The sequence below is a fragment of the Convolutriloba macropyga genome, chromosome 6 (genome assembly GCF_964194025.1).
Source record: "Convolutriloba macropyga chromosome 6, txConMacr16.3, whole genome shotgun sequence".
Classification (NCBI taxonomy): Eukaryota; Metazoa; Xenacoelomorpha; order Acoela; family Convolutidae; genus Convolutriloba; species Convolutriloba macropyga.
In genome coordinates, this window is record NC_134473.1 from 42,502,852 (window position 1) to 42,528,369 (window position 25,518).

The 25,518-nt window shown below is 38.3% G+C and overlaps 1 protein-coding gene across 1 annotated transcript; it reads left to right on the top strand.

Annotated features, from left to right (window-relative positions):
- The first annotated feature begins 20,938 nt into the window (after positions 1 to 20,938).
- On the top strand, positions 20,939 to 21,695 carry LOC142340995 (uncharacterized). The gene has a single exon (XM_075391803.1). It carries the CDS (start codon positions 21,074 to 21,076, stop codon positions 21,602 to 21,604), a length of 531 nt encoding a protein of 176 aa, XP_075247918.1. The 5' UTR covers positions 20,939 to 21,073; the 3' UTR covers positions 21,605 to 21,695.
- The last annotated feature ends 3,823 nt before the right edge of the window (positions 21,696 to 25,518 follow it).

Below are 25,518 nucleotides of genomic sequence, written 5' to 3' on the forward strand. Positions count from 1 at the left end.
TTACACAGTTCGAGACGCTTAATTCCGGCTTGCAAACCATGATCTTGTTATTTATATCTGCAGTTGATTCAATACCAGTTTTGAACACTCCAGAGAACAAAAATGGCTGTACCACACATTCTAAAGGTTTTTCTGAGAAGTTCGGAAGTGTAAACTTTGGAAATTTGAAAAAGTGATCAACATTCGGTTGCATTAACTTCCGTGTAGAGGTTGTGAACAGTTTTTTCAGATTTCATTGCTCTTAGAGTTGCTGTTGCTGCTTTCAGACAGCTGCGTCGATTTTATCGTGTTTTAAGTGGCAGTAAGTCTAGCAATTTGCTCAGCACTTGCTCAATTTGTACTTGCTGATCATCTTTCTTAACATCATATGAGCTTTGAAGAGTGGAATTGAAATCGATTAAGAATATTGTCCACTCAATCAAAGATTGTAGTTTTTTGGGAAAAGAAATTCCAAATATGTCTGGATTTATCATTTACAAAACGGTGATTCATGTAATCTGATTTGAATGTGTCTCATTTGTCTCATGACGTGTTCTTTTCTCGGCTCATGTACCTCACATATGTCTGCTAGAAGATCAAGATTTTTTCCGTTCATGCTAAGCTGAGCTGTGTTCTTCTTGCTAAAATCTTCATTTTCGCTCTTTTCTCATCAACACTTTCTTGTTTAGATTCTTCTGCGTTTGCAGTCTAACTTCTTATCCAAAGGGAACTATTATTCAGGTCTACCTTATCACTGTTCCGTTTGTCGTCGTGTAAAACCTTTAACTGTCCGCTTTTCTTCCAATTTATCGACGCTCTTGAACCCAATCTTAACAGAGAGTTCTAATCTGCTTCTAATTTCTTCACTTGTGTTTGAAAACTGATTTTTCTTGCAGGGTATCTAAGCACATCTAACATTTTTCTCGGTTCTCTGCATATCTAACAATTTTCTTTTAGTTCTTAGTAACCTCTTTGATTTCTGGCTCAATTCTGCTGACGCAATCTTCTGCTCAATGACATTCAGTTCCAACTGAAGCTCAAGTAAGTATTTTTGCTTTTTGACTAGCTAATTGGTCGTAGTACATAAATAATGTAAGAATCTTTAAAAATCTTTAAAACTTTTGTAGAATCTTCAAATTGTCATCGGTTTCTCTCAATAAACAAAAATGTTGGATGTCATACTTTCCAATTACTTTAACCAATCTCCAAAAGTTTTTCTTTTGGGGAGTATAATTTTACTCCCGGACTTACCAGTCATTACACTTCGGAACTGAATAATGGATCTTTTACAAAATGCACAGAATACTGATCATAGCATATTATAGACAGTTTATTATGAGCTTTTATCAACACTTCTGGTGATTATCTGAACAGGATGAAAAAATCATCTGCTGTTACTCTGAACAGGATGAAAAATATTCTGCAGTTACGCTGAACAAGCTGAAAACTATTCTGCAGTTACTCTGAACAGGCTGAAAAACATTCTGCTGTTCGACCTATCAGGCGTTCTACTTGTATTTTACTGTTCTAAAGAGTGACTAAAGCACGGCAAAATCAAGCGCTTCTATATTAAGCAAAGTGCGGCAACTTACATTTATTTGCTCAAGTGGCTTTCAAGTGGCTGTGTAAATACAAGCGGCTCATAGTGAAAACACAAAAATGACAAAAATTATATTTCGTAACAAAGCATGCAGAGTTCACAAAGCATGCAGAATGAACAAAGGGTTTTACATGATTTTCATTTATTGAAGGAATTAATGAAGAATTTAATGAATTGAATCAGTTTAATAGTGAGTTTAATTAAAACAGTTTGATAAAGTTTAGAATCTCCAACACCATCCACGGACCTCCAATGTTTGTTCTGGCAGCCGCAAATCATCACCACACTCCGACATCATCCAACGACCTCCAACGACCTCCATTGTTTGTTCTGGTAACTTTAGAAAAATGTTAGATTACAGTACCATTGTTGTCAACACTGTAGAAAAGCTTACGTAGCGTTTAAGAACCACACTCGATACAGAAAACTTTACTCACTTTCGGCGTTTTGCCATACATGCAAAACAGCAGAGGACGTAAGGTTTGACGTTGCCCAACTTTACGCCATAAACTGACATTATTGTGACACCCATCTGCTGCAATTCGCGTTGCATTGCGTATTCAAGCATGGCGTATGCAGCGCGATTACATTGAGATCAGGTAGAGAAAGCAATTAGTATGATCTTGCGTTCTTTGAAATATCTCAGACGAATTTGAATCTGTCTTCACATAATTGTGTATTTCTAAGTGGCCATGAGGCGTCCAGCAATATCCATCGCATCCATATCTGCAAGGAAATTACGAAAGGCACAATGAACAATTTCGAGTAGTCTGCTCTGTAGAGCTGCTGTACAATTGGAAAATAAACTCGCTTGATAAATAAACACATTCATGAGCATAAAACTAGCAAGTTTGGCAGCTCAAATAGTTTGGGGTATCTAAGTACCATCTGACAGAGGATAAAACTAGCACGCTAGGCAGTTTGAATAGTTTGGGGTATCTTAGTAGTGCCATCTACCATCTGGCAGACGAGTAACACAAAGTAATACATCAGTAACAAACAGTAACACTAAACAAAACACTAAATCAAGGTAACATTCAAACTATAAACAATGAAAACTGACGGAAATTTACTACGACAGAAAACTGGACGAATCCGACATTGACATTGAATTTACTTTGTTGTTCGTGTGAGATCTCAAGATGTGGCGTTTCAGATTGGACGAGTAAAAAGTGATAAAGTCTGCAATCTTACAAGTTAAGGCTCGTCTCCTGGATACGTGCCGCGTGGTGCGCAGTGAGATAGTTTGCAGTCGAAACATCGTCGCAGTATTCGCACTCTAAACTTTTCCGCTTAACCTCCGAACTATTCTGATTATTAGCAGCCCTTCTTTTCTAGTTCAACTTGGTCAAATCACATTCATTGTCCGATGCATTAACCGCTTTTATGGTGACAGTCCCGTGGCAGAGGTTGGTATCACGACAAGTAGTCGCCTGCAATAAATAATCTTCACAGGTTATAATTGATTTGTCAAAACAAAATTCGAATGCAATTTCTGATGCCATTGTCACAATTCAACTCAACAACAACGTAAACAGTGAACAAATGGATAAAATCAAAACAACAATAAGATCTGAAATACACAGCATATGAAGACCACTGAGTCTACTATATAGACAATGGAAAAAATAAACTGATAAAGACTGATAATCACTGGGACTGAAACCCCACGGGCGAAGCCCAAAGCTTGACTACTATTACTTCTACTATTACACCACATCTAATTCTGACTCGCACATCGACCTCCACCTCCCTTCTACCTCCACCGGCCTCCGCCACCGATTTCCGCCAACGACCTCCATCACCGACCTCCACCAATCTACACCGCTTTCACTCCAAAGATGTAAATGCACCACTTTGAAGAAGAAGGCTGGTTTCGGGGGGGGGGGGGGGGCATTTTGGACACATCGTGGATTTTCGAAAATTCCAAGTTGATTTATTATGGAATTGCCATGCGCATACTGCAACTTGTTGTTTGATACTTGTCAGACTACGCAGTGAAACAACAGAACTCTAGTGAACCTAGAATGCATGTCTCATCATGCTCAGACAGACAGCAGTCCCCTTCTCATCATACACAGACAAACAGCATTCAAAACGTCATCATTGATTTATGGTTGATTCAATGCTCAGTCTGTCAGATTTATTTAGTCTGCAAAAAACGGGAGTCAGTTCTGAGTAAAATTGGAATAAAATGATTCATTAATGAAATGCTATGAGAGGTAAATCCGGGCTCTTTCAGATTTGTTTTTTCGTTCATATTGTTTTTCAGTTAAATTTTTGTTGCCTTGAGTGACTCCTTAAAACTTTTAGCTAATTTGTGATGTTTAATGGAACGGTCAAATAATTCAAATTTTTGAGCCTTGTTACGTCGCTCATGATATCCACTATGGATTTCTGTTAATTCTTCTTGAGGTCTCCCTCTTCTTCTTTTGATTTAAGAGAGATTTTGAACAATTTGTCATTGAGAGCTAAGGAATACGTGATGCGGTGCACAAAAATAAATATTTAGTTGTTTTTATGTTCGTTGTCTTGTGACTTATTACCTGGCACTTATGTTTACAATTTTAACTTAGGCTTAGTGTATGCCGCGTCCGACACTTTGAGCTTACTTTTATATTCACCAATCTCCATTTAACAGTACGTGACTAGATTGTGCATTTTCCTTTTAACCTTAGTCTATTTAAATTGGCCCATTCTGGCAAAACCCTTCACCGAATATAACTCTTCGATTGAAGATTAGAAGACCTCTATCAGATTTTCCCAATTAGCAAAAAATGACATTATCTTGGGCTTTCTCCTTCCAGCACTACCCGAGATGGTAGCTTTGCCAACCAAAACTTACTCAGAGGAAATGATGGCTGGCTCCTCTGCAAAATCAGAATAGGAGAGGAGAGAAAAGCTTAGATTGCTAAATCCAAATTGAAATGGCAAATTGAATGCCAAAACCTGAGAAAATTGTGTGGAGACAAGCCTTACACTCAATTTTAAAAACAATTTCTCTATTATCTCAATGTGAGGAACGAAGGAAGAAGTGTATTCAATAGCGACCACCCGGACTGTGCAATTGACCAGCAATCTATAGTTAAGCTTTGCCTACACATAGAACTTGCTTTCATTCGCCCTCAGAGCATAGTAATCAATAATATTGTCTTAGTCTTCTTGGCTTATACCCTGGATCTTGAAACGGAACGCGAATTGGCAACCATTACTTCAGCTGTGAAATATGAAAATAAATTGACAATTAACTTGGTTAACATGATATTGTCATCAACACAACAGATTACCAGTTTTTTAAATCTAATATCAGCAGCCCGTTTCTTTTCTTCACAAGAAATAGGCCTCTTACATTATGCTTTTGTTCTCCCCACTTAGATCAGATAAGAACGAAAACGTGTGATCTTAGGCCCCAACTTAACTAGAGGGCTTTCTTTTGCATACATAATGTAGTTTTTCGGGTTGATGACCTTTTCAAACTGAGCCCATTTGAAGTTGCTCGCACCATCGTCAAATTGATTTTAGGTTGATGCCCCCACTCATTGGGTGACAAAGCATCAGAGCGCTAAAAATTGGCGTTAAAATTTGTTGTCCCTCCTGATTGGGTGACTTATAAAATAGGTTTTTGAATCCATGCCAGCAGACATTTAGTCTACAAGGAAGCTGCCCTCACAAGTTTCGTGATGAATATTTGATAACTTTTATCCGATTACAACTGGAAGGTCAACATATTTCTTCAAGGTATAAAAAATCCATCTTCATAGCGAAACGATCTCCATTTAGATCTAGTTCCTCTTATGCATTTTTGCTCTTTTCTCATCGAGAAGTTCGGAAGTGTAAACTTTGGAAATTTGAAAAAATGATCAACATTCGGTTGCATTTACTTCCGTGTAGAGGGTGTGAATAGTTTTTTCAGATTTCATTGCTCTTAGAGTTGCTGTTGCTGCTTTCAGACAGCTGTCGATTTTAACGTGTTTTAAGTGGTAGTAAGTCTAGCGTTTTACTCAGCACTTGCTCAATTTGTACCTGCTGATCATCCTTCTTAACATCATATGAGCTTTGAAGAGTGGAATTGAAATCAATTAGTGTTGTTCACTCGATCAAAGATTGTAGTTTTTGGGAAAAGAAATGCCAACTATGTCATTTACAAAACGGCGATTCCTGTAATCTGATTTGAATGTGTCTCATTTGTTCTTTTCTCGGCTCATGTACCTCACATATGTCTGCTAGAAGATCAAGATTTTTTCCGTTCATGCTAAGCTGTCTTCTGCTTGCTGAAATCTTCATTTTTGCTCTTTTCTCATTGACAATTTCTTGTTTAGATTATTCTGCGTTTGCAGTCTAACTTCTTATCCAAAGGGAATTATTATTCAGGTCTACCTTATCACTGTTCCGTTTGTCGTCGTGTAAAACCTTTAACTGTCCGCTTTTCTTCCAATTTATCGACGCTCTTGAACCCAATCTTAACAGAGAGTTCTAATCTGCTTCTAATTTCTCCACTTGCGTTTGAAAACGGATTTCTCTTGCAGGGTATCTAAGCACATCTAACATTTTTCTCGGTTCTCTGCATATCTAACAATTTTCTTTTAGTTCTTAGTAACCTCTTTGATTTCTGGCTCAATTCTGCTGACGCAATCTTCTGCTCAATGACATTGTTCCAACTGAAGCTCAAGTATGTATTTTTGCTTTTTGACTAGCTAATTGATCGTAGTACATAAATAATGTAAGAATCTTTAAAAATCTTTAAAACTTTTGTATATTCAAATTGTCACCGGTTTCTCTCAATAAACAAAAATGTTGGATGTCATACTTTCCAATTACTTTAACCAGTCTCCAAAACTTTTTCTTTTGGGGAGTATAATTTTACTCCCGGACTTACCAGTCATTACACTTCGGAACTGGATAATGGATCTTTTACAAAATGCACAGAATACTGATCATAGTATATTATAGACAGTTTATTATGAGCTTTTATCAACACTTCTGGTGATTATCTGAACAGGATGAAAAAATCATCTGCTGTTACTCTGAACAGGATGAAAAATATTCTGCTGTTCGAATGTTTACCTATCAGGCATTCTACTTGTATTTTACTGCTCTAAAGAGTGACTAAAGCACGGCAAAATCAAGCGCTTCTATATTAAGCAAAGCGCGGCAACTTACATTTATTTGCTCAAGTGGCTTTCAAGTGGCTGTGTAAATACAAGCGGCTCATAGTGAAAACACAAAAATGACAAAAATTATATTTCGTAACAAAGCATGCAGAGTTCACAAAGCATGCAGAATGAACAAAGGGGTTTTTTATGATTTTCATTTATTGAAGGAATTAATGAAGAATTTAATGAATTGAATCAGTTTAATAGTGAGTTTAATTAATAGGGTTTGATACAGTTTAGACTCTCCAACATCATCCACGGATCTCCACTATTTGTTCTGGCAGCCGCAAATCATCACCACACTCCGACATCATCCAACGACCTCCATTGTTTGTTCTGGTAACTTTAGAAAAATGTTAGATTACAGTACCATTGTTGTCAACACTGTAGAAAAGCTTACGTAGCGTTTAAGAACCACACTCGATACAGAAAACTTTACTCACTTTCGGCGTTTTGCCATACATGCAAAACAGCAGAGGACGTAAGGTTTGACGTTGCCCAACTTTACGCCATAAACTGACATTATTGTGACACCCATCTGCTGCAATTCGCGTTGCATTGCGTATTCAAGCATGACGTATGCAGCGCGATTACATTGAGATCAGATAGAGAAAGCAATTAGTAAGATCTTGCGTTCTTTGAAATATCTCAGACGAATTTGAATCTGTCTTCACATAATTGTGTATTTCTAAGTGGCCATGAGGCGTCCAGCAATATCCATCGCATCCAAATCTGCAAGGAAATTACGAAAGGCACAATGAACAATTTCGAGTAGTCTGCTCTGTAGAGCTGCTGTACAATAAAAAAAAGGGTCAATTAAGAGAAAGCCCCTCCCCTAAAAGGGTAGTCGGTCAACTCGGGGGCAGCAAGTCAACTCCTATGTGTATTTATAAATTCTGACAGTAGTCAAAAATTGAAGCATCAGATGCAAAGGATAAAGAAAATAAAGCATCAGAATTATGAACAAGATAGATATGGTAAGTAGCAATTAAAGTATAATATGCAGTGATTTTGAATCAAGATTAGAAAAAATATCAAGCATTTAGCATAACAGCCTCCCTTCCTCTACAATGGTTCCTATTGACGCTTCTACCGCAGGGCGCCTGCGCATGGAGCGCGCGCCACGGAGGCAGAGTATGGAGCTTCGTAAAAGAGCGAAACTTAATTTTGTCCTTATGTACGTGATCACGTCCGAATATGAATCTTCTTTCTTATCGCTGATCCTAGAAGCCAATCTCTGTATGGCTTTTGATGCTGATGGACCAGCTCCTCCTGTACACGAGAAGATTAACGGACAGAAGGTGGCTTTCTCTACGTCGATTATCCTTTGTTCGTATTTCAGCTTCTTGATGGACTCGTGATATTTGTAGGAATCCGGTATGCTTCTTGGGCAACTCTTCGCATACGGATTAAACACTTTCACATCAAAGAACGTTCTGCTGAAGCGTGAATCGAAGAAACCTTTAGCTTTGATATCTAGTCGAGCGTCGTCATCAATAGTAGTAGTTCTATTTGCGAAGGTTTCCCCTTGCAAAGACTGAAGACAGGGCTCTACTTCGACATCATCGCAGACCTCATTGAGCAGGTTGGCAAAAGAGTCACGGATGTCATTGTGTCTTATGTGCGTATAGCCACCTTTTGGACAATGAAGAGCATGGGCTACATTAAAATTTTCTCCACATGCGCATCTTGATGGCAATTTTACGGGATCCCATCCATATCTAAGAGCAATTCCATCTCTAAACTCTCCCTTGGTTAAATCAAAATGATATCTTTGCAATGGAAGTGCATTTAGCCAGCATGATGCTCCTTTTTCCATAGCCAAATCAAGAGAATATGCCTCTTTATCATTGATGAGATCTTTGATTGCCAACTTTTTCGCTATAGCTTGTTCCTGTTTTTCTTTTCTAATTTTCTGAAGTATTTTCTCCTGATAAAACTCTGCATCTATAGCGTTTTGATTCTGTAACGGCTCACAAACCCGAATGGATCTTTCATATTCGTTTGCCCTGTCTTCAGGAAGAAGAATGTTCAGCCCACCTTCTTTAAGAGGAAGAGAGAAAACCTTCCGGTACCTGTCACTCTAAGAGGGATGATTCAACATTGAAGGTATAAGATTTTTATCAATTATTTTTTCGGCTTCCCTCAGCAGACTGTCCGCGTTTGGGGTAGTCATAGCAATAAAAGTCAACTTGTGTTGCAATCCGTTAGTAAATGATTTGTACACATTCTGAGAGGACACCTTACTATGTTTAGCGAGTTTCTCAAGCATGTTAGAGTAGTTCACTGACTTTTCTTTCAGAAAATCGTTACAACTTTCATCAGAACCAATAACTGAACCTAGGACTCGATGACCTTCAATAACATCAACATCTAATCCCGAAAAAAAACTTTGTTCGCCTTCTGAACAAACTCAGGTTTTGTAATAAGATGACATTTGATCACATTATAACCGAATGCACTGCCATGTTCATAGAGCTTATCTAGCACGAATCGCAGTGATTCAAGACTAACGGCCACATTACCGTCATCTGCATACCATTTAAGAGTCAAATTTTCATCTTCGAGCATGTCGATGAGAGGAAGTATAGCAACTCCGTACATTGCCATGGCTATTGGATCACCTTGTGTTGTTCCTTCTTGAGACTTGATTACTTTTTTATCAATGAAGAGGTCTGATGGGGTCTTATAAGAGTTTCTGATTGCTGTATAAACTGAGGGACAAAGCTTTCTGATGTGTTTTAGAGCCAGATCTCTATTCAAGCTATTAAACGCGTTCCTGGCATCAATCAGTAGGATACCTTCAGTACGATCTTCAAGAAAGCGCTGCCGGAGTGCATGGATAGCATGTTCGATGCCACTCTTTTGTCCAAGGCACATCTGTACGTTTCCCCCAAGTAATTGGAGATCTCGTTTAACGCACTTTACTATACTCCTGCCTATAATTCGTCTTATGACCTCGCCAATGCCAATTGGTCGAACCCCAGGGCATTTATCTAGTGCAATCAGACGGCAAGCGTTATAAGAATTCAAGAAATTTAATTCTTCGGTGGCAATTCCGATTGCAAATTTGGACACTGTTTTGCAAAGATCCATTGAGGAGGATTTGTATGATGTCAAAAGTCGTCTCCACTCGCTAGCATCAAGACCAGATGGGCCATGGCTGCCATTTGTTTTCATTGCGGCGCGTTTTATTTCAGAGACATTTATTTTTTCAAAAATAGAGGGATGGAACGGCAAATCCCGATTTTTCAGGTCAGTTACTACGTACTTAAGATCAGCTTTCAGACTGCATGGATGCTTTTCTTGAAGAAGATCGAGTACGGTGCAGTTTTTTCCTTTGATAGTCACTTTATCGGATGTTGATAGCACACCGCTCTTTGCATCGTCTGAAAGACATCGTAAAGCATTCGATATCTTACCGGACTCCATTTGTTTGTCAAAGGCTTTAAATTCATCCACTTCTCGTTTTCTATTTAATTTCCTTAAGCGTTCCTGAAGTGCCTTGGCCTCAACAAAAAGGTCGTCGAATTTGCATCTGATCCACAGATCGAGCCTTCTAGATAAGGTTTTTGTTAATGAAGCATCATTTTCACTTTTGGATCTTGCGAGAAGTAAATGCGGCATTATCATTGTGCAAATCATAGCGCATTCAGTCTGAGGCCCATCTTCAAGCGTTCTTGTGAGAATGATGTTCATGACATCTGCAATTTTGAAGCCTACTTTATTTTTGCTAATGGTAAAGAAGATTGGTTTCCAATGAACTATTTCGTTGTATATGTTCCTTAAGGTTTCTGTTTGTTCGTCTTTAAAATTTTTCCAAAAGTCGCATGGTTCCGGGGGTGTCTCGATTGAGGGTGTTGGATCATGTTCTTGAGGATCAATTTTTGCAGGTTGACTGCAGTGTTTGCAAATGAAGTTTGGATGGTGATTGTTTTTAGTTGACAGACCACTGCATTTGATATGCATATATGTACCGCAACCGTAGCACCAAACTCCACCTCCTCGGAGGTGAATAGAACACTTAGAGCAATGGGTTTGAGTTTCTGACATTGTCAGAGGGAGGCTGTTTACCGAGTGTAGATTATTGATAAAGATGAATATAACTATGCATAAAATTCATTGCAAAAGGATATCACATTATGTAGATACAGCGTAAACAAATGGTTACCGTAGAAAGAGAAATGAATACCATCTCGACAAAAAGCAGACCTGCTGAAGAAAAAATATGGTGAAACAATCAAAGGAACTACATAAAAATGAAGAAATCGATGCAGAGCCAAGTTCATGAAATATATTTTCCTGTTAACAAGTTTATTATTTGAAGTGGCAATTATTTTAGGTGAAACGACAATACGCGGTTGGAATTTATAACATATGATATCCAACAGAACTCGGTAGCATTCAATGAAGTGAGAGCATGAGTAGTGGTGATCATTGAATCCTGCGACAATGCATACTGATCTCAAATTGAGGGGAGGATACTGGTTAACTACATTGAAGAGGTCGATTAGGTTAGCTCCGCGATATGAGTGGATGGTTGCTCCAACTGCGCTGCCTTCAATATATTTTGTCCTGGATGTGCCAATTACTAAATCTTGTGCATTCCAGGGCAGGATCTGTGCAGCAAATTGTCTCATCACCTGCAAAAATATGAAGCAGTATCGTCTGGTTCACACATGTACAAATCCAGGAGCACAAACACAGGAGCACACTCACAGACACATAGCATACATACATATATATATTCACATACACTATATAAATATATATGAAGTAAGCATGTGTAGGAGCAGTACAACCTGGTGGTTAGATGTCCTTTCCTTCCGGTTTGGCCACAGACCCCAGAGAACACACAAAACCTGGGGATCGTAGACCCGAGACCACCAACAGCACGCAGGACCACTGACAGAGCACAAACACGGCACAGCGAACCACTGAGAGCAAACTTGACAAGCCTGTTTCTAAATTCCCTTAAGGGCGCTCCACCACACACAGGCAACTCATGATCATAGCGTATCTATTTAATAAGTTTATCACAACAATTAGGCTAATTGCCAAACAAAACTAGCAAGTTGCACAATGAACAAAACTAGCAAGTTTGGCAGCTCAAATAGTTTGGTGTATCTAAGTACCATCTGACAGAGGATAAAATAGCAAGCTGGGCAGTTTTAATAGTTTGGGGTATCTTAGTAGTGCCATCTACCATCTGGCAGACGAGTAACACAAAGTAATACATCAGTAACAAACAGTAAACAAAACACTAAATCAAGGTAACATTCAAATTATAAACAATGAAGACTGATGGAAATTTACTACGACAGAAATTTGGACGAATCCGACATTGACAATGAACTTACTTTGTTGTTCATGTGAGATCTCAAGATGTGGCATTCCAGATTGGACGAGTAAATAGTACTAAAATTTGCAATCTTACAAGTCAGGGCTCGTCTCCTGCATACGTGCCACGTGGCGCGCAGTGAGATAGTTTGCAGTCGAAACATCGTCGCAGTATTCGCACTCAAAACTTTTCCACTTAACCACCGAACTATTCTGATTATTAGCAGCCCTTCTTTTCTAGTTCAACTTGGTCAAATCACATTCATTGTCTGATGGAACAACCGTTTTTATGGTGACAGTCCCGTGGCAGAGATTGGTATCAGGACAAAAAATCGCCTGCAATAAATATTCCTCACAGGTTATAGATGATTCGTCAAAACAAAATTCGAATGCAATTTCTGATGCCATTGTCACAATTCAACTGAACAACAACGTAAACAGTGAACAAATGCATAAAATCAAAACAACAATAAGACCTGAAAATCACAGCATATGAAGACCATTGAGTCTACTATTTAGACAATGGAAAAGATAAACTCAGAAAGACTGATAATCACTGTGACTGAAACCCCACGGGCGAAGCCTGAAGCTTGACTACTATTACTTCTACTATTACACCACATCTAATTCTGACTCGCACATCGACCTCCACCCCCTTCTACCTCCACCGAAGTCCGACTTCCGACCTCCACCGACCTCCGCCACCAACCTCCACCACCGATTTTCGCCACCAACCTCCGCCAACGACCTCCACCAATCTACACCGCTTTCACTCCAAAATTGTAAATGCACCGCTTTGAAGAAGAAAGCTGATTTCGGGGGGGGGGACATTTTGGACACATCGTGGATTTTCAAAAATTCCAGGTTCATTTATTATGGAATTGCTATGCGCATACTGCAACTTGTTGTTTGATACTTGTCAGACTACGCAGTAAAACAACAGAACACTAGTGAACCTAGAATGCATGTCTCATCAAGCTCAGACAGACAGCTGTCCCCTTCTCATCATACACAGACAAACAGCATTCAAAACGTCACCATTAATTTAATGCTGATTCAATGCTCAGTCTGTCAGATTTATTTAGTCTGCAAAAAACGGGATTCAGTTCTGAGTAAATTGGAATAAAATGATTCATTAATGAAATACTATGAGAGGTAAATCCGAGCTCCTTAAGATTTGCTATTGTTTTTCAGTTAAATTTTTGTTGCCTTGAGTGACTCTAAAACTTTTAGCTAATTTGTGAAGTTTAATGAAACGGTCAAAAAATTCAAGTTTTTGAGCCTTGTTACGTCGCTCATGATATCCACTATGGATTTCTGTTAATTCCTCTTGAGGTCTCCCTCTTCTTCTTTTGATTTAAGAGAGATTACGTGATGCGGTGCACAAAAATAAATATTTAGTTGTTTTTATGTTCGTTGTCTTGTGACTTATTACCTGGCACTTATGTTTACAATTTAACTTAGGCTTAGTGTATGCCGCGTCCGACACTTTGAGCTTACTTTTATGTTCACCAATCTCCATTTAACAGTACGTGACTAGATTGTGCAATTCCTTTTAACCTTAATTTGTTAAATTGGCCCATTCTGGCAAAACCCCTCACCGATTACAACTCTTCGATTGAAGATTAGAAGACCTCTATCAGGTTTTCCCGATTAGCAAAAAATGACATTCTCTTGGACTTTCTCCTTCCAGCAATACCCGAGATGGTAGTTTTGCTAACAAAAACTTACTCAGAGGAAATGATAGCTGGCTCCTCTGCAAAATCAGAACAGGAGAGAAAAGCTTAGATTGCTTAATCCAAATTGAATTGGCAAATTGAATGCCAAAACCTGAGAGAATTGAGTGGAGACAAGCCTTAAACTCAATGTTAAAAAAAATCTCTATTATCTCATTGTGAGGAACGAAGAAAGAAGTGTATTCAATAGCGACCACCCGCACTTTGCAATTGACCAGCAATCTATAGTTAACATTTGCCTGCACATAGAACTTGCATTCATTCGCCCTAAGTGCATAGTAATCAATAAATTTGTCTTGGTCTTCTTGGCTTATAAGCTGGATCTTGAAACGGAACGTGAATTGGCAACCATTACTTCAGCTGTGAAATATGAAAGAAAATTGACAATTAACTTCGTTAACATGATATTGTCATCAACACAACAGATTACCAGTTTTTAAAATCTAATATCAGCAGTCCGTTTCTTTTCTTCACAAGAAGTAGGCATCTTACAATATGCTTTTGTTCTCCCCACTTAGATCAGGTAAGAACGAAGACGTGTGATCTTAGGCCCCAATTTAGCTAGAGGGCTTTCTTCTGGATACATAATGTAGTTTTTTTGGGTTGATGACCTTTTCAAACTGAGCCCATTTGAAGTTGCTCGCACCATCGTCAAGTTGATTTTAGGTTGAAGCCCCCCTCATTGGCTGACAAAACATCAGAGCGCTAATAATTGGCGTGAAGATTTGTTGTCCCTCCTGATTGGGTGACTTATAAAATTGGTTTTTGAATGCATGCCAGCAGACATTTAATCTAGAAGGACGCTGCCCTCGCAAACTTCGTGATAAATATTTGATAACTTTTATCCGATTACAACTGGAACGTCAACATACTTCTTCAAGGTATAAAAGCTCCATCTTCATAGCAAAACGATCTCCATTTAGATCGAGATCCTCTTATGCACAGATTTGAAGCCTTTAAGATTGCAAAATTCAATCTCAGTTTGACCCAGTTCATGATAATGCTGAAGGGATTGTCCCACTTAGAAGCGAGTCTGTCCGCCAGTATTCTGCGTAAAACTTTGCTCTCTCTGGCCATCATGCCGTCAACACTGAAAATTAACGGAGTAAAAGCTATGTGTTTCTCTTGACAAGCCTGGGAGTATTTTCTCCTCTTCTCGTCAGCGCAGCTTTCCAACACATCCTCTGGATTTCTGTTGCTGTAATATTTCGTCTCAGTGTCTGTGACACGAATATCAAACGAGGCAGTTTCTTGCCGGCTCCAGACACCTCGTATGCGAAGATCGGATCTTAACGCTTTCTGATTCTCTGAATGTTCACGAACTACTGACTCTTTTTGAGTGTAAGTCCATGCAAGGCACTATAAGTCTCCCAATAAATCTCTAATTTCGTTATGCCTTTGTGTAATCAGGCCTCCTTTTTTGCAGATTAGGGCATGCTGACCATGGAAATCTTCACCACAGCCGTCACATTTTACAGGGAGGTCGGTTAGAGGTAAACCGTATCTTAGCGCCATGGAATCCTGGAATTCGTTCTTCGACAAAACAAAATTATCTCTAGCTGACACCTTTGCAGTTTCAAGAGTTTACCAACAAGAGTTTCTTGTTTTGAAATTCCGCTCCATTCTTTTCTCTCTCTGATGCGCATGCTTGTTCTAACAAACCCTTATATGTATTACTCTGCTGGGACTCATTTTCCAGCTGAAAACTTTGTTTGCTGCTGCGAACGTGAGTTTTGTGTGCGTCTTTGTCCAATGTCGTTCCATTCAAAAAAGAATCCAAAAACAGTGAAGATTTTTTCTTGGACATTTCAAACTGCTCGCTTGCTTTTACCGCTGGGTATGGAAAACCTAATCCTCCATTTTTAGCAGACAAACTGAACAGACTACGTAGGGGATTAATCACATTATAAATGTTAGTTATGGTTGATATGAACTGGTTTTTTATTGAATCTTCTAGTGGTTTCAAAAATTCATCGCAACCAGGGACAACTCTCTTCAGCAAAATTCTTTCGGCCCGGACAGATTTAGTGAACACCGAGAAACTCGCATGAGGGCTGAAATTGGCTGCAGCACTCAAAAGTTGAATCTTAGCCTGCCAATTTTTGACTTTTTCGTGAACAAATTCTCTCATGGTAGTTTCATCGCCTCTAAAAGTAAGCCTCCAAGGTAACGTTTTCCAGTTACAATTTTCAAACCGCTTTGCTCAAAGAAACGCTTGGCTTCATCAACATGGTCTGGATGAACAATAAGGAAGCTCTTTTTTGGCTTAGGTTAGTAACCATGCTTCGGCCCCTCATCAACTACTTGTTGCAGCCACTGTTTTAAGTCATGGAACTTTCCGCAAGCCGCGGCATCATCTGCATAAAACTTTGTTTATGTTTCGTTGGGCTGTGCAATTTTTGATTAAAGGCAAAAGAGCAACACCATAAAACAGCATTGAAAGAGGGTCGCCTTGAGTTGTCCCTTCTTTGCTGCGGATAAAGACGTCAGTATTGCTCAGCACAAGTTTAGAGCATTCCTGATAACTATTGTACAGAAAAGTGGAAGCTCTGGACCGAAGGGTTCTAGCGTTTAGAAGTGCAAAACTTCTGTTTGTAGAATTGAATGCTTTTTTTCCATCAAGAAGCAACAGACCAAAACCATTGGAGGACTTTTTCTCAAACAACTCTCGAAGTCCATGAATCGATCCCTCAATTCCACATGACACTCCATACGCAAGTTGTTCTGAACCAAACGCATACGCCAAGTCGTCACCAGTTAATTCAGCTACTGCTTTACCGAGTAATCTTCGCAAAGTTTCACCAAGGCGGATTGGTCTGACTCCTGGCTGTTTATCTAATGCAATTAGTCGACATGAGAACAAGGCTTTGATTTTGCGCCACGAAATGATTTCGTTTGCGATCAAATTACCTAGCTGATGAAACTAAGTCTCTCAATCTGGAGCTTTCGAGGCCAAACCTGATTAACGCATCAAACCAGTTGGCGTCTGATCCAGAGGGTCCTTCAGCTATGAAATATTTGCAAGGTGAATCAATAAAATCAATGAACAGGAGTTGAGACAAATTGGGAAGCAAGCAAAAACTTACAGCTTCAGTCGAACAATTCAAGCGGTTTGTAGTACCCTGCTGCTTGAAGCGCGTATATGAAAGATGTAGTCTCAGCTTTTGAAAATTCATGGAAAGAGTTCGCATCGATAACACCTTTTTCCATCTATGAACATTATTAGCCTAAAAAAAACAGATTCATGCAAAAAGTGTTTTTTTTTTGTATGAGAACGCCTTAGCGTGGCATACAAAAAGAAAAATCGTCGATCCCAGAAAGCAAATTTGTTCGTCTTGACAAGAGTTTAACTAGTGTAGTCTACCCTTAAGTTTCCCCGCTTCTGTTTTGTATTGCATTTTTTGCATATTCATCTGCTTCCGTGTTGAGACAGTTATCTAGTAATTCCATGTATGCTTGGTTGGGGAAATCATGGTTGAAATCATTTCTCAGTTCAGTCGATTCTCAGAAAGTTTTCTTGCGATCAGCCTTGTGCCCACAAATCACCATGGTGCCCACTCAATTGAGTATTTGCCTAGTAATTATGTACCGCGTCCAACTTTTTCGTTCAAAACTCCGCTGCAAAATGCGGTGACCACGCAGCAATGAAGATGAAAAATTTGCCTCAATAACCGAATTCAGCGCTTTTGGTTAGCACTACTGCAACGAAAAACTATTGACTATTGACTGTTCAGTTTTCAGCCCATGTCAACTCATTAACCGAATAATTATATAAGATCTATCCGCTAAAAAATACTATTTTAGCGCCTGTCAGCGATTTTTTACATATATTTCAGTATTTTCGGCGCCTGTTAGCGCCTTTTTGCATTTAATTCAGTCCTTTTTGCACTTGTCCTAAATATTCTCAATGCTTTACGTACACCATTTCACACTTACCTAAAGATTTTTTCAACGATTTCCGTACCCCATATCGGCACTTTCAGCACTTAACTTAAAATTTTTAAACGTTCCTCTTACACAACTTCAGCACTTTCAGCACTTACCTTACACATGCATATCTCAAATCCAGAAAAAAATTATTGTCTGGACGTCTAGTCATCAAAAAGGTAAAGTGTTAAATAAAACTTAAAATAGTTTCAGTTTTTTCTAATTAGATGGACAATGAGACCTGCTGATAACAAAATTAGGTAACGGTACAGTAAAAAAATATACAAATCTTAAAAACAGTTATTTTTGATTTTAGAAAAACAATAACTTTCGAAATCTTTGAAAAAGGAAACGAAATTAGTTAAGGAATGTGCTGACATTTTGAAGTGTTGATTTTGTTAAGGAATGTGTATAAAGATGAGATGAACTTTTGTCAGAATTGTTCTGAAGTTATATGAGGAATGTGTTCAAAAGTGTGCTAAATTTTCGTAAAAAATGTGCTAAATTTTTGTGGGAATGTGCTTAATTCGAGAATTTCGGAGGTTAGAAGATTATGTAATAGTAGTAATTAAAATTAGATGTTAATTTTGTAAGAAACGAGTCGACAAGTGATGAAAGTTCTCTTTCCAGCGCATTCAGCACAAAAAAACTAAATTTTCATGACATTCAGCTTATTCCCTAAAAATTTTCTACGCGTTCAGCGCATTTACATAAATTTTGTCTTAGAACCGCTCAAATCTATACCTCGGATGTGGTTTTTTCCAAAAGAGTTACATTTTGTTTACGTTGTTCTTTTGCCGTCTTGCCATATTCTTATTGATGATTATATCTTTTCTCTATTTGGCTTTGTTGTTATTTTAATTTGCTTACTTTTGTCCGTTTGGCATCTTTATATTATCAACAGCTGAGGACTCCTGTTCGAGAGAAATTTTTTTTTCATCTAAAAAGTTGAAGCAATCTAAGCTTTGCAATTGCAGAAACAAAATATGGGGTTTTTCTCATTTAGTCAACCTTTGTACATTTTTTTTCAATTTTAAGATAATTCAATATGATCAAGTAATCTTGATTTAATCATAAGCTCAAGATCTTTTAAAGGCAAAGAAAACGGATGAATGAAGTGAATTTCTTCTTGTCGTTTTTGTTGTGTTTGTGTTTCCACCGAAATTTTTCTCCTTCTGATTTTTCTAGCGGGTGCGGTAAAAATTTGTGAAGAGGGTAGTTTTAAATATGAAACTTCGTTTTTACTGCAATTCGAGGCAAATCCTACGTCAATCCATTTTGTTAAAAGAAGCTACCTCAATCCAAAGGCGACAGAAGCTTCCTTGATACTTTACCACCCAACGAGAGGGGGCAGCGCCCAAAAATTTATAATAGCTCGTTAAAAAATGGGGAGATATATAGAAGCTGAATAGATCAAGTGATAATATCGCAGAATGATTGATTCAATTTTGAGGCTGAACTATTATGTCACCCAATGGGAGGGAACTTAATTCATTAAATGAATGTTCTCGACTCACCCAATGAGAGGGGAGTTGAAAAAATTATCCCAGAAAGCGAAAAAGACGGAAGCAATTGATGAAATTAAAGAACAAGAGGGGGACGGTAAACTCAATTAGTAGACTGTTGATTTGAATTAGAACCATGTCAGCAATAAAGTAAGTAATTTACAGTTATTTCCATTTGTTTACTACATTGCGAGTCATTTTTTATTACATTTTAACCCCGAAAGTGCACATAATATAACGAGAAGCGCAATGATCACTTAGGCGCAACATACGCATTCATGTCTTAAAAGAAAAACTAATTGTCTAATCATAATAATTGTATTGGGGACTGTAAATGCAAGAGATTTTTTCAATCGAAAACACAAACTTTGCCTGCCGATTTTAAGCTCAACTATCCCATAAGTTAGGAGCAAAAAGCAAGCTGCACATGCATGAGAAGTTTACTAGTAGACGAAAACCCAAGTATACCGAGAAGATCCAAGTAGACAAACCCAAAAAACACCAAAGAGTAGCCAAGAAACAGCTTATTGACACGCAGTTCATATTAATCGCTCATAGAGCTCTATAAGACAGGATATTCTCACGAGCTTCGTTGAACAAACTTTTTTTCTTAATTAGTAGTTCTTAACGTCTATCAAAAGATAAACCAAATTTTCGGATGATATTAGTGTTCTGCAGAGGGTATTTTTTTCCCAAGGAAAATTGAACATTAAATCTTGATAAACAGATGCCGGTTGTCTTGTTCAAGGATAACGTTGTAATACCTGCTCAAAACTGTCATCTAGTAATTTATCTTGTTTGGTGACTGACATTTAAAACTATCGTCATAAGTACAGACCGAAATGAACGCACAAAGGGGGTGTTGTGCGTTCAAAATTACACGGTCTGCAAACACAAATAAACGCACGATAACCTGGACATAAGCAACTTTGAACGAAAGAAAGTCTGAACACAGTTCAGAAGAAAATGTTAGCACATTTCAATAAGAACCTCCGCTGTTCTCATAAAATTAGATAGGGAGGCCTGTCATGGAGAGACTTCAATTTCTCTTGATCTAAATTTCATCCAGAAATTCTTTTTTTCTTACAGTCCATTTCTACTCATTTCACCTTTATACACATCTATATTGCCACGGTATCATATTTCTGACATTGGAATTGTATTTTTTTTACGGAACTCAACTTCCAAAACTGTTGTGCTATCCATGAAAACACTTTTGCTCAGCTACAACGAATTGCGGACTAAATCTTCTTGCAATAAATTGCGCGGCCCAATTTTGTCGAAGAAGAGTTTTCCCCTGATTCAGAAAATAATGATGTAATTATTCAACCAGATAAAATTTGGATCCACGGTTTTTTGTCAAATTATAGGTCAAAAAAGTATCTATCCATTTTTTCGTTTCCCAAAATATTTAACGTATTTTGTTAAATGCGAGCTATTATTTAACATTAATAACGAGATCGACAATCGAACTTTCCTGATACGCAATTTAAGTTTCATAAATTTGTAAACTCGACTAGACTCAACTTGTGTATGATCAACTATTGGATTTTCTTTGTGACAGTTTGAAACACCAAAGTATGCAAAACTTCTGGTCAATGGTACTGTTGGTGACAAATTCGAAAGTCATTTACCAATGCAAATTTTCTTGTGCCCTTAATTTAACGATTTGACTATTTTCCGCAGCATTAAATAGAATACACAATATACAAAACATCAAACCATCTAAACATAAATTAGCTTTAACATTTGTTGATATTGCAAACTGTTTTCATAGCGCACCTAAAGCGCTAGTTATTAAATAATTGAAAGCAAAATTGATAGTTGGGCATCATGAATTACAATCAAAGATATTACCACCATTCTCATGGCTGGAACGAACAGTATCACGAGCAACATCAGCATGGTTACCCATTGCACTACATGGAAACAACTGCAGTCGCAGCTGACGAAGATAGCCAGCAGACAATGTATTACTCATATGACCAGCTGGCTTCGTTGATGGTTTCGCTCTCTGAAACAACATGGCGGATCCAACTCTGGCTCTTTGCCTCCATTCTCGTCATGATGATTTGGCTCATGTTGTTCATGCTGATGCGAGCGACTCGAAAACCCAGAAAGGACTCCGGTGAGGAAACTGCTGGCGGGAAGCCGAAAACGGTTGATGGTACCGTTCAGCCGAAAATGGGAAAAGACGCAATTGTGAAGGAATCCGACGGCACAGAAGTTCCCGAAAAAGCGAAAGAAGGTGGAAATTTTGGGAAAAATTTGATGATCGCAGGGGAGCCGGATGCGCCCGATTCGAAATACAGATTAAACGATTACTGGAGCATTGACATTCGCGATTCTGTACTCAAATTGTGAATGAAGAATCAATTTAAGAACAATGAGACTTCATTCAGTTCACCAGCTACTGTTATTTTAACCTGTCTTCAAAAAAAATGTTCAAATTACGTTTCTAGTTTTTCGAGAAAAGATAAGTTAGTACAGATAAATTTTGAGGAACTTTCAGAGCAAAACTGTGAATAGATGCGGTGACATGCTCTGAATTTCGCAAAATTAACACCTGATTGTAGGTAAGAACCCCCCCCCCCCCCCCAGAAACAAACCCCCACGGAAAAAACGCATTTTACTATATGACCCGTCGGACTCCATATCAAACTATCACAACCGAACAAATATCACGATCAATACTAAACGTTAATATGCGGGTTTATTTCTTTATAAGAAATAGAATCCGCTGATAAAAGGGTCAATGTACAGAATGAATTGCAGTTACAATATTGTAACAAGTGCGGTGAAATAAGAGGGAAAACGTTAATTACACAAACTATTCAAGAAGGGAGCTGAAAATGTGAGATAACTAAATAAAGGTCAACTTCTAAGTACCGCCTTTCACACCATAAGTATAGGTCTCCAAAACAGTTTCTGTGAATCTCATATTTGGAGACTAGTGAGCTGAAAGGCTCTAAGAGAACATAATGACCGCTGGGTGCTACCTCTTTATCCCGATTTTGAGGACGAACATCGGTCAAACGAATAATCACATTAAAAAAAACCAACAGGACTAAGATAATTACTAAAAACTTCGTTTGAGAGCAATTAAAAAATAATTTTTTAATGGTTTCGAAGAAAACTTGCAGCCGTAAAAAGTTCACGAAACTCATCGGACCAGAGATATCCGCTGTGGAGAAATCAGGCGATTTCAATTGCGCAAAAGTTTTCTTAAAGTAAGGTGATTACGAAAAAACAAACCATTCATAGCCTAAGAAATACCAGTTCAAAAAACAGGCAAGATTTTTAGTTTTGGATATGCGACATTGGAGTAAATCTAACACCATAACTATTTGTTTGAATTTTTTTTGTTTCAATATTATTATGTTATGTAGTTGAATTCTGGCCTCTCCATACTTTTTTTCTGAAGATCTTGTGTCTTCAAAATGAAGCACTGAGTTTTCAGCTTCTAAAACAGACAAACCGTTTCACTTTGTCGTTTATAAAGCTCACGAGGCCTCGTATAGAATACAAGACACGACAATTACCTACTGTGTCTTGCTGTGGAGGACTAGGTATTATAAAAACTTTCTTAATGCACTATCCTCAGTCATGGAAATTTCATTCTTGGAAAACTTGGGTCTAGGACATATACCCCTACAGAAAAAAAAACAAGTATACCTCCACAGTAACAAACTCCATTCTAAAATACATTCGTTTCCTTGTGATAATTTCATAGCATGTCACATGGCCGCTTAAGCATGACCATGTCCCGCGAGGTATGGCCAAACGCAGCTCGTCGATAGTCAACTGGGTTTTATTTTTTTGTGGGGTTTGTTTACTGTATAAAATTGATTGTTTTTTGTCGGTTTTTTTTCCGAAACCAGATAACTTTTTTCAAAGAAATTTTGTTCCAGACAAATTTTTCTGTGTTACCCATATTATATAACGTTTTTGAATTATGAAGTCAATACTTTCTTATATAAAAGTTATTTTAAAAAGCCGAGTTCACCACTAATTTTTTTTTGTCTGGCAAAGTACAAATACTGACTCCACATTGTTGAGCATAAACAATTCTATCAATTTTCATAGTTTTACGAACACGGGGTTGAAAACTATTTGCAGGCTGAGTTGTGCGTTCGAAATTGTCTTGATCCTACCATCCCAGCGCTAAAGTACCTTTGATCAGACCATTCCAGACCGAAAGCGCCTCTGATCTCACTCAACTGCACTTGACAGTTTCTGGGCACTTGAAGTGCGTTCGACTGCTTGTGCGAAATTACTTCTGATCAGACCCTCGGGCTGATTTGCCATCACTAAAAACCATTAAAAATTGTAGTGTTTCAGTTGAATGTGTTGAAATTTTGTAAGATTTGCAGTTTTTAGCGGTGAATGTGATAAATGTGTTGAATAAAATTCGCAGATTAAAAACGCAAGTCTCTCAAAATTTCAACGGTAAATTCACCAAAAAATTAGCGATGAAATTTTTTCACAGCTTACTGATATGTGGTGAGATTGTTTTCTAAACAGTTAGCAATGAATAAAAGAAATTGCCGCTAAAAACTAAGCTGTGAAAGAAAATCCCAGCAATACCGTTAGTGCATTTTTCTGATGGTTGAACTTAAACAGCTTTCCGAAAGAAACGTCTTGACCTAGAGTTAATTAAAATGCTCTAATGGGGAGCGGCATTTGCTGTCAGCCTGACTCCCCATACACTCGAAATGGTCTCTGGTCAGACCCACTTGATTTTGGAATGGTTTCTGATTATACCCAGTCGCGCTCAAACCGTTTATGATCAGATCCAGTTGCGCTCGAACTGTTTATGATCAGACCCAGTTGCGGTCGAATCTGTTCTGGTCAGACTGAAGTGTACGGAAATCCGCTTCCGAGCAGACTCCAGTGCGCTCGAAATTGTCGTGTAATTGCCTGCTCGAAAGTGTACTGTGAACTGTCCAATACTATTGCCTATTAATTGCCAGGCGACACAGAAGCGCGTGTTCTTGGACAGTTGACTTTGCAGACTGCAGTGTTTTTCGATTTTTGGGGGTGCAGCGGGGGGGGGGGGGAGGGGGTGCAACGTCCTTCACGCCAAAAGTATAAGTCTCCAAAACAGTTCCTGTGAATCGCGTCCTTTGAGACCAGTGAGCTGAAAGGCTTTAAGAGAACTTAATGCCTGATGGGTGCTACCTGTTTATCCAGTTATTGAGGAAAAAAAAGTTAAATGCGTCAGACGAAAAATCGGTCAAGCGAAAAGGCGCATAAAAGAAGACCAACAGGACTAATAGAATTGCTACAAACTTAGTTTGAGAGCGATTAATTATGTACTGCAGAACGTTACAAAAAAGTTAAGGTAATTAAAGTTTGTTTTTTCTTGACAATGTTAAAGTGATGTTTTTACCTCGACTCAATTTAAGGTAAAGTTAAGGTAAACGTAGCCTTAGCTTTACCCTAACTACAGTTTAACGTATCTCTGTTAGGGTAAATTGGCCTTAACTTTGATTAGTGTGAAAGTAACAAACTTTGAAAAGCGTTCCCAGGTCTAGACCTCGACTCATGAAAAGACTTTAAAAGTCTAGTGGGGGGGGCAATATTGACGAAAATTACACGGTCGAGGTTCCTAGTAAAAGTCCAGCTTCAGTCTTTTCATGGGTCGAGCTAAAGTCTTTTCATAACAGATAAGAGTCGAGTTTAAGTCTTTTCATGGGTCGAGTTAAGGTCTTTTCATGGGTCGAGTTAAGGTCTTTTCATGGGTCGAGCTAAAGTCTTTTCATAACAGATAAGAGTCGAGTTAAAGTCTTTTCATGGGTCGAGTTAAGGTCTTTTCATGGGTCGAGTTAAGGTCTTTTCATGGGTCTAGTTAAGGTCTTTTCATGGGTCGAGCTAAAATCTTTTCATAACAGATAAGAGTTGAGTTGAAGTCTTTTCATGGGTCGAGTTAAGGTCTTTTCATGAGTCGAGTTAAGGTCTTTTCATGGGTCCATTTTTAGTCTTTTCATAAGCAACAAAGTCCAGCTAAGGCCTTTTCACGGGTCCATCATAAGTCTTTTCATAAACTGATTTGAGTGTCTTTATTTCGTGAGCTCTCTTTACTGTTCAAGACCACAAGAAAAATTCAGAAATTTTCTTGCAGCCCCAGAAAAAACCGAGGCTCTTATAAGACAGCTTATTTTTAAAATCTAAAGGAATCCCGGATAGGCCAGGATTCTATAAACATCAAAACAAAAGCACAAAGAAACAAGGCACAATAAACAAATAAACAGCACATGGGAGAAGGTCCCTATAAG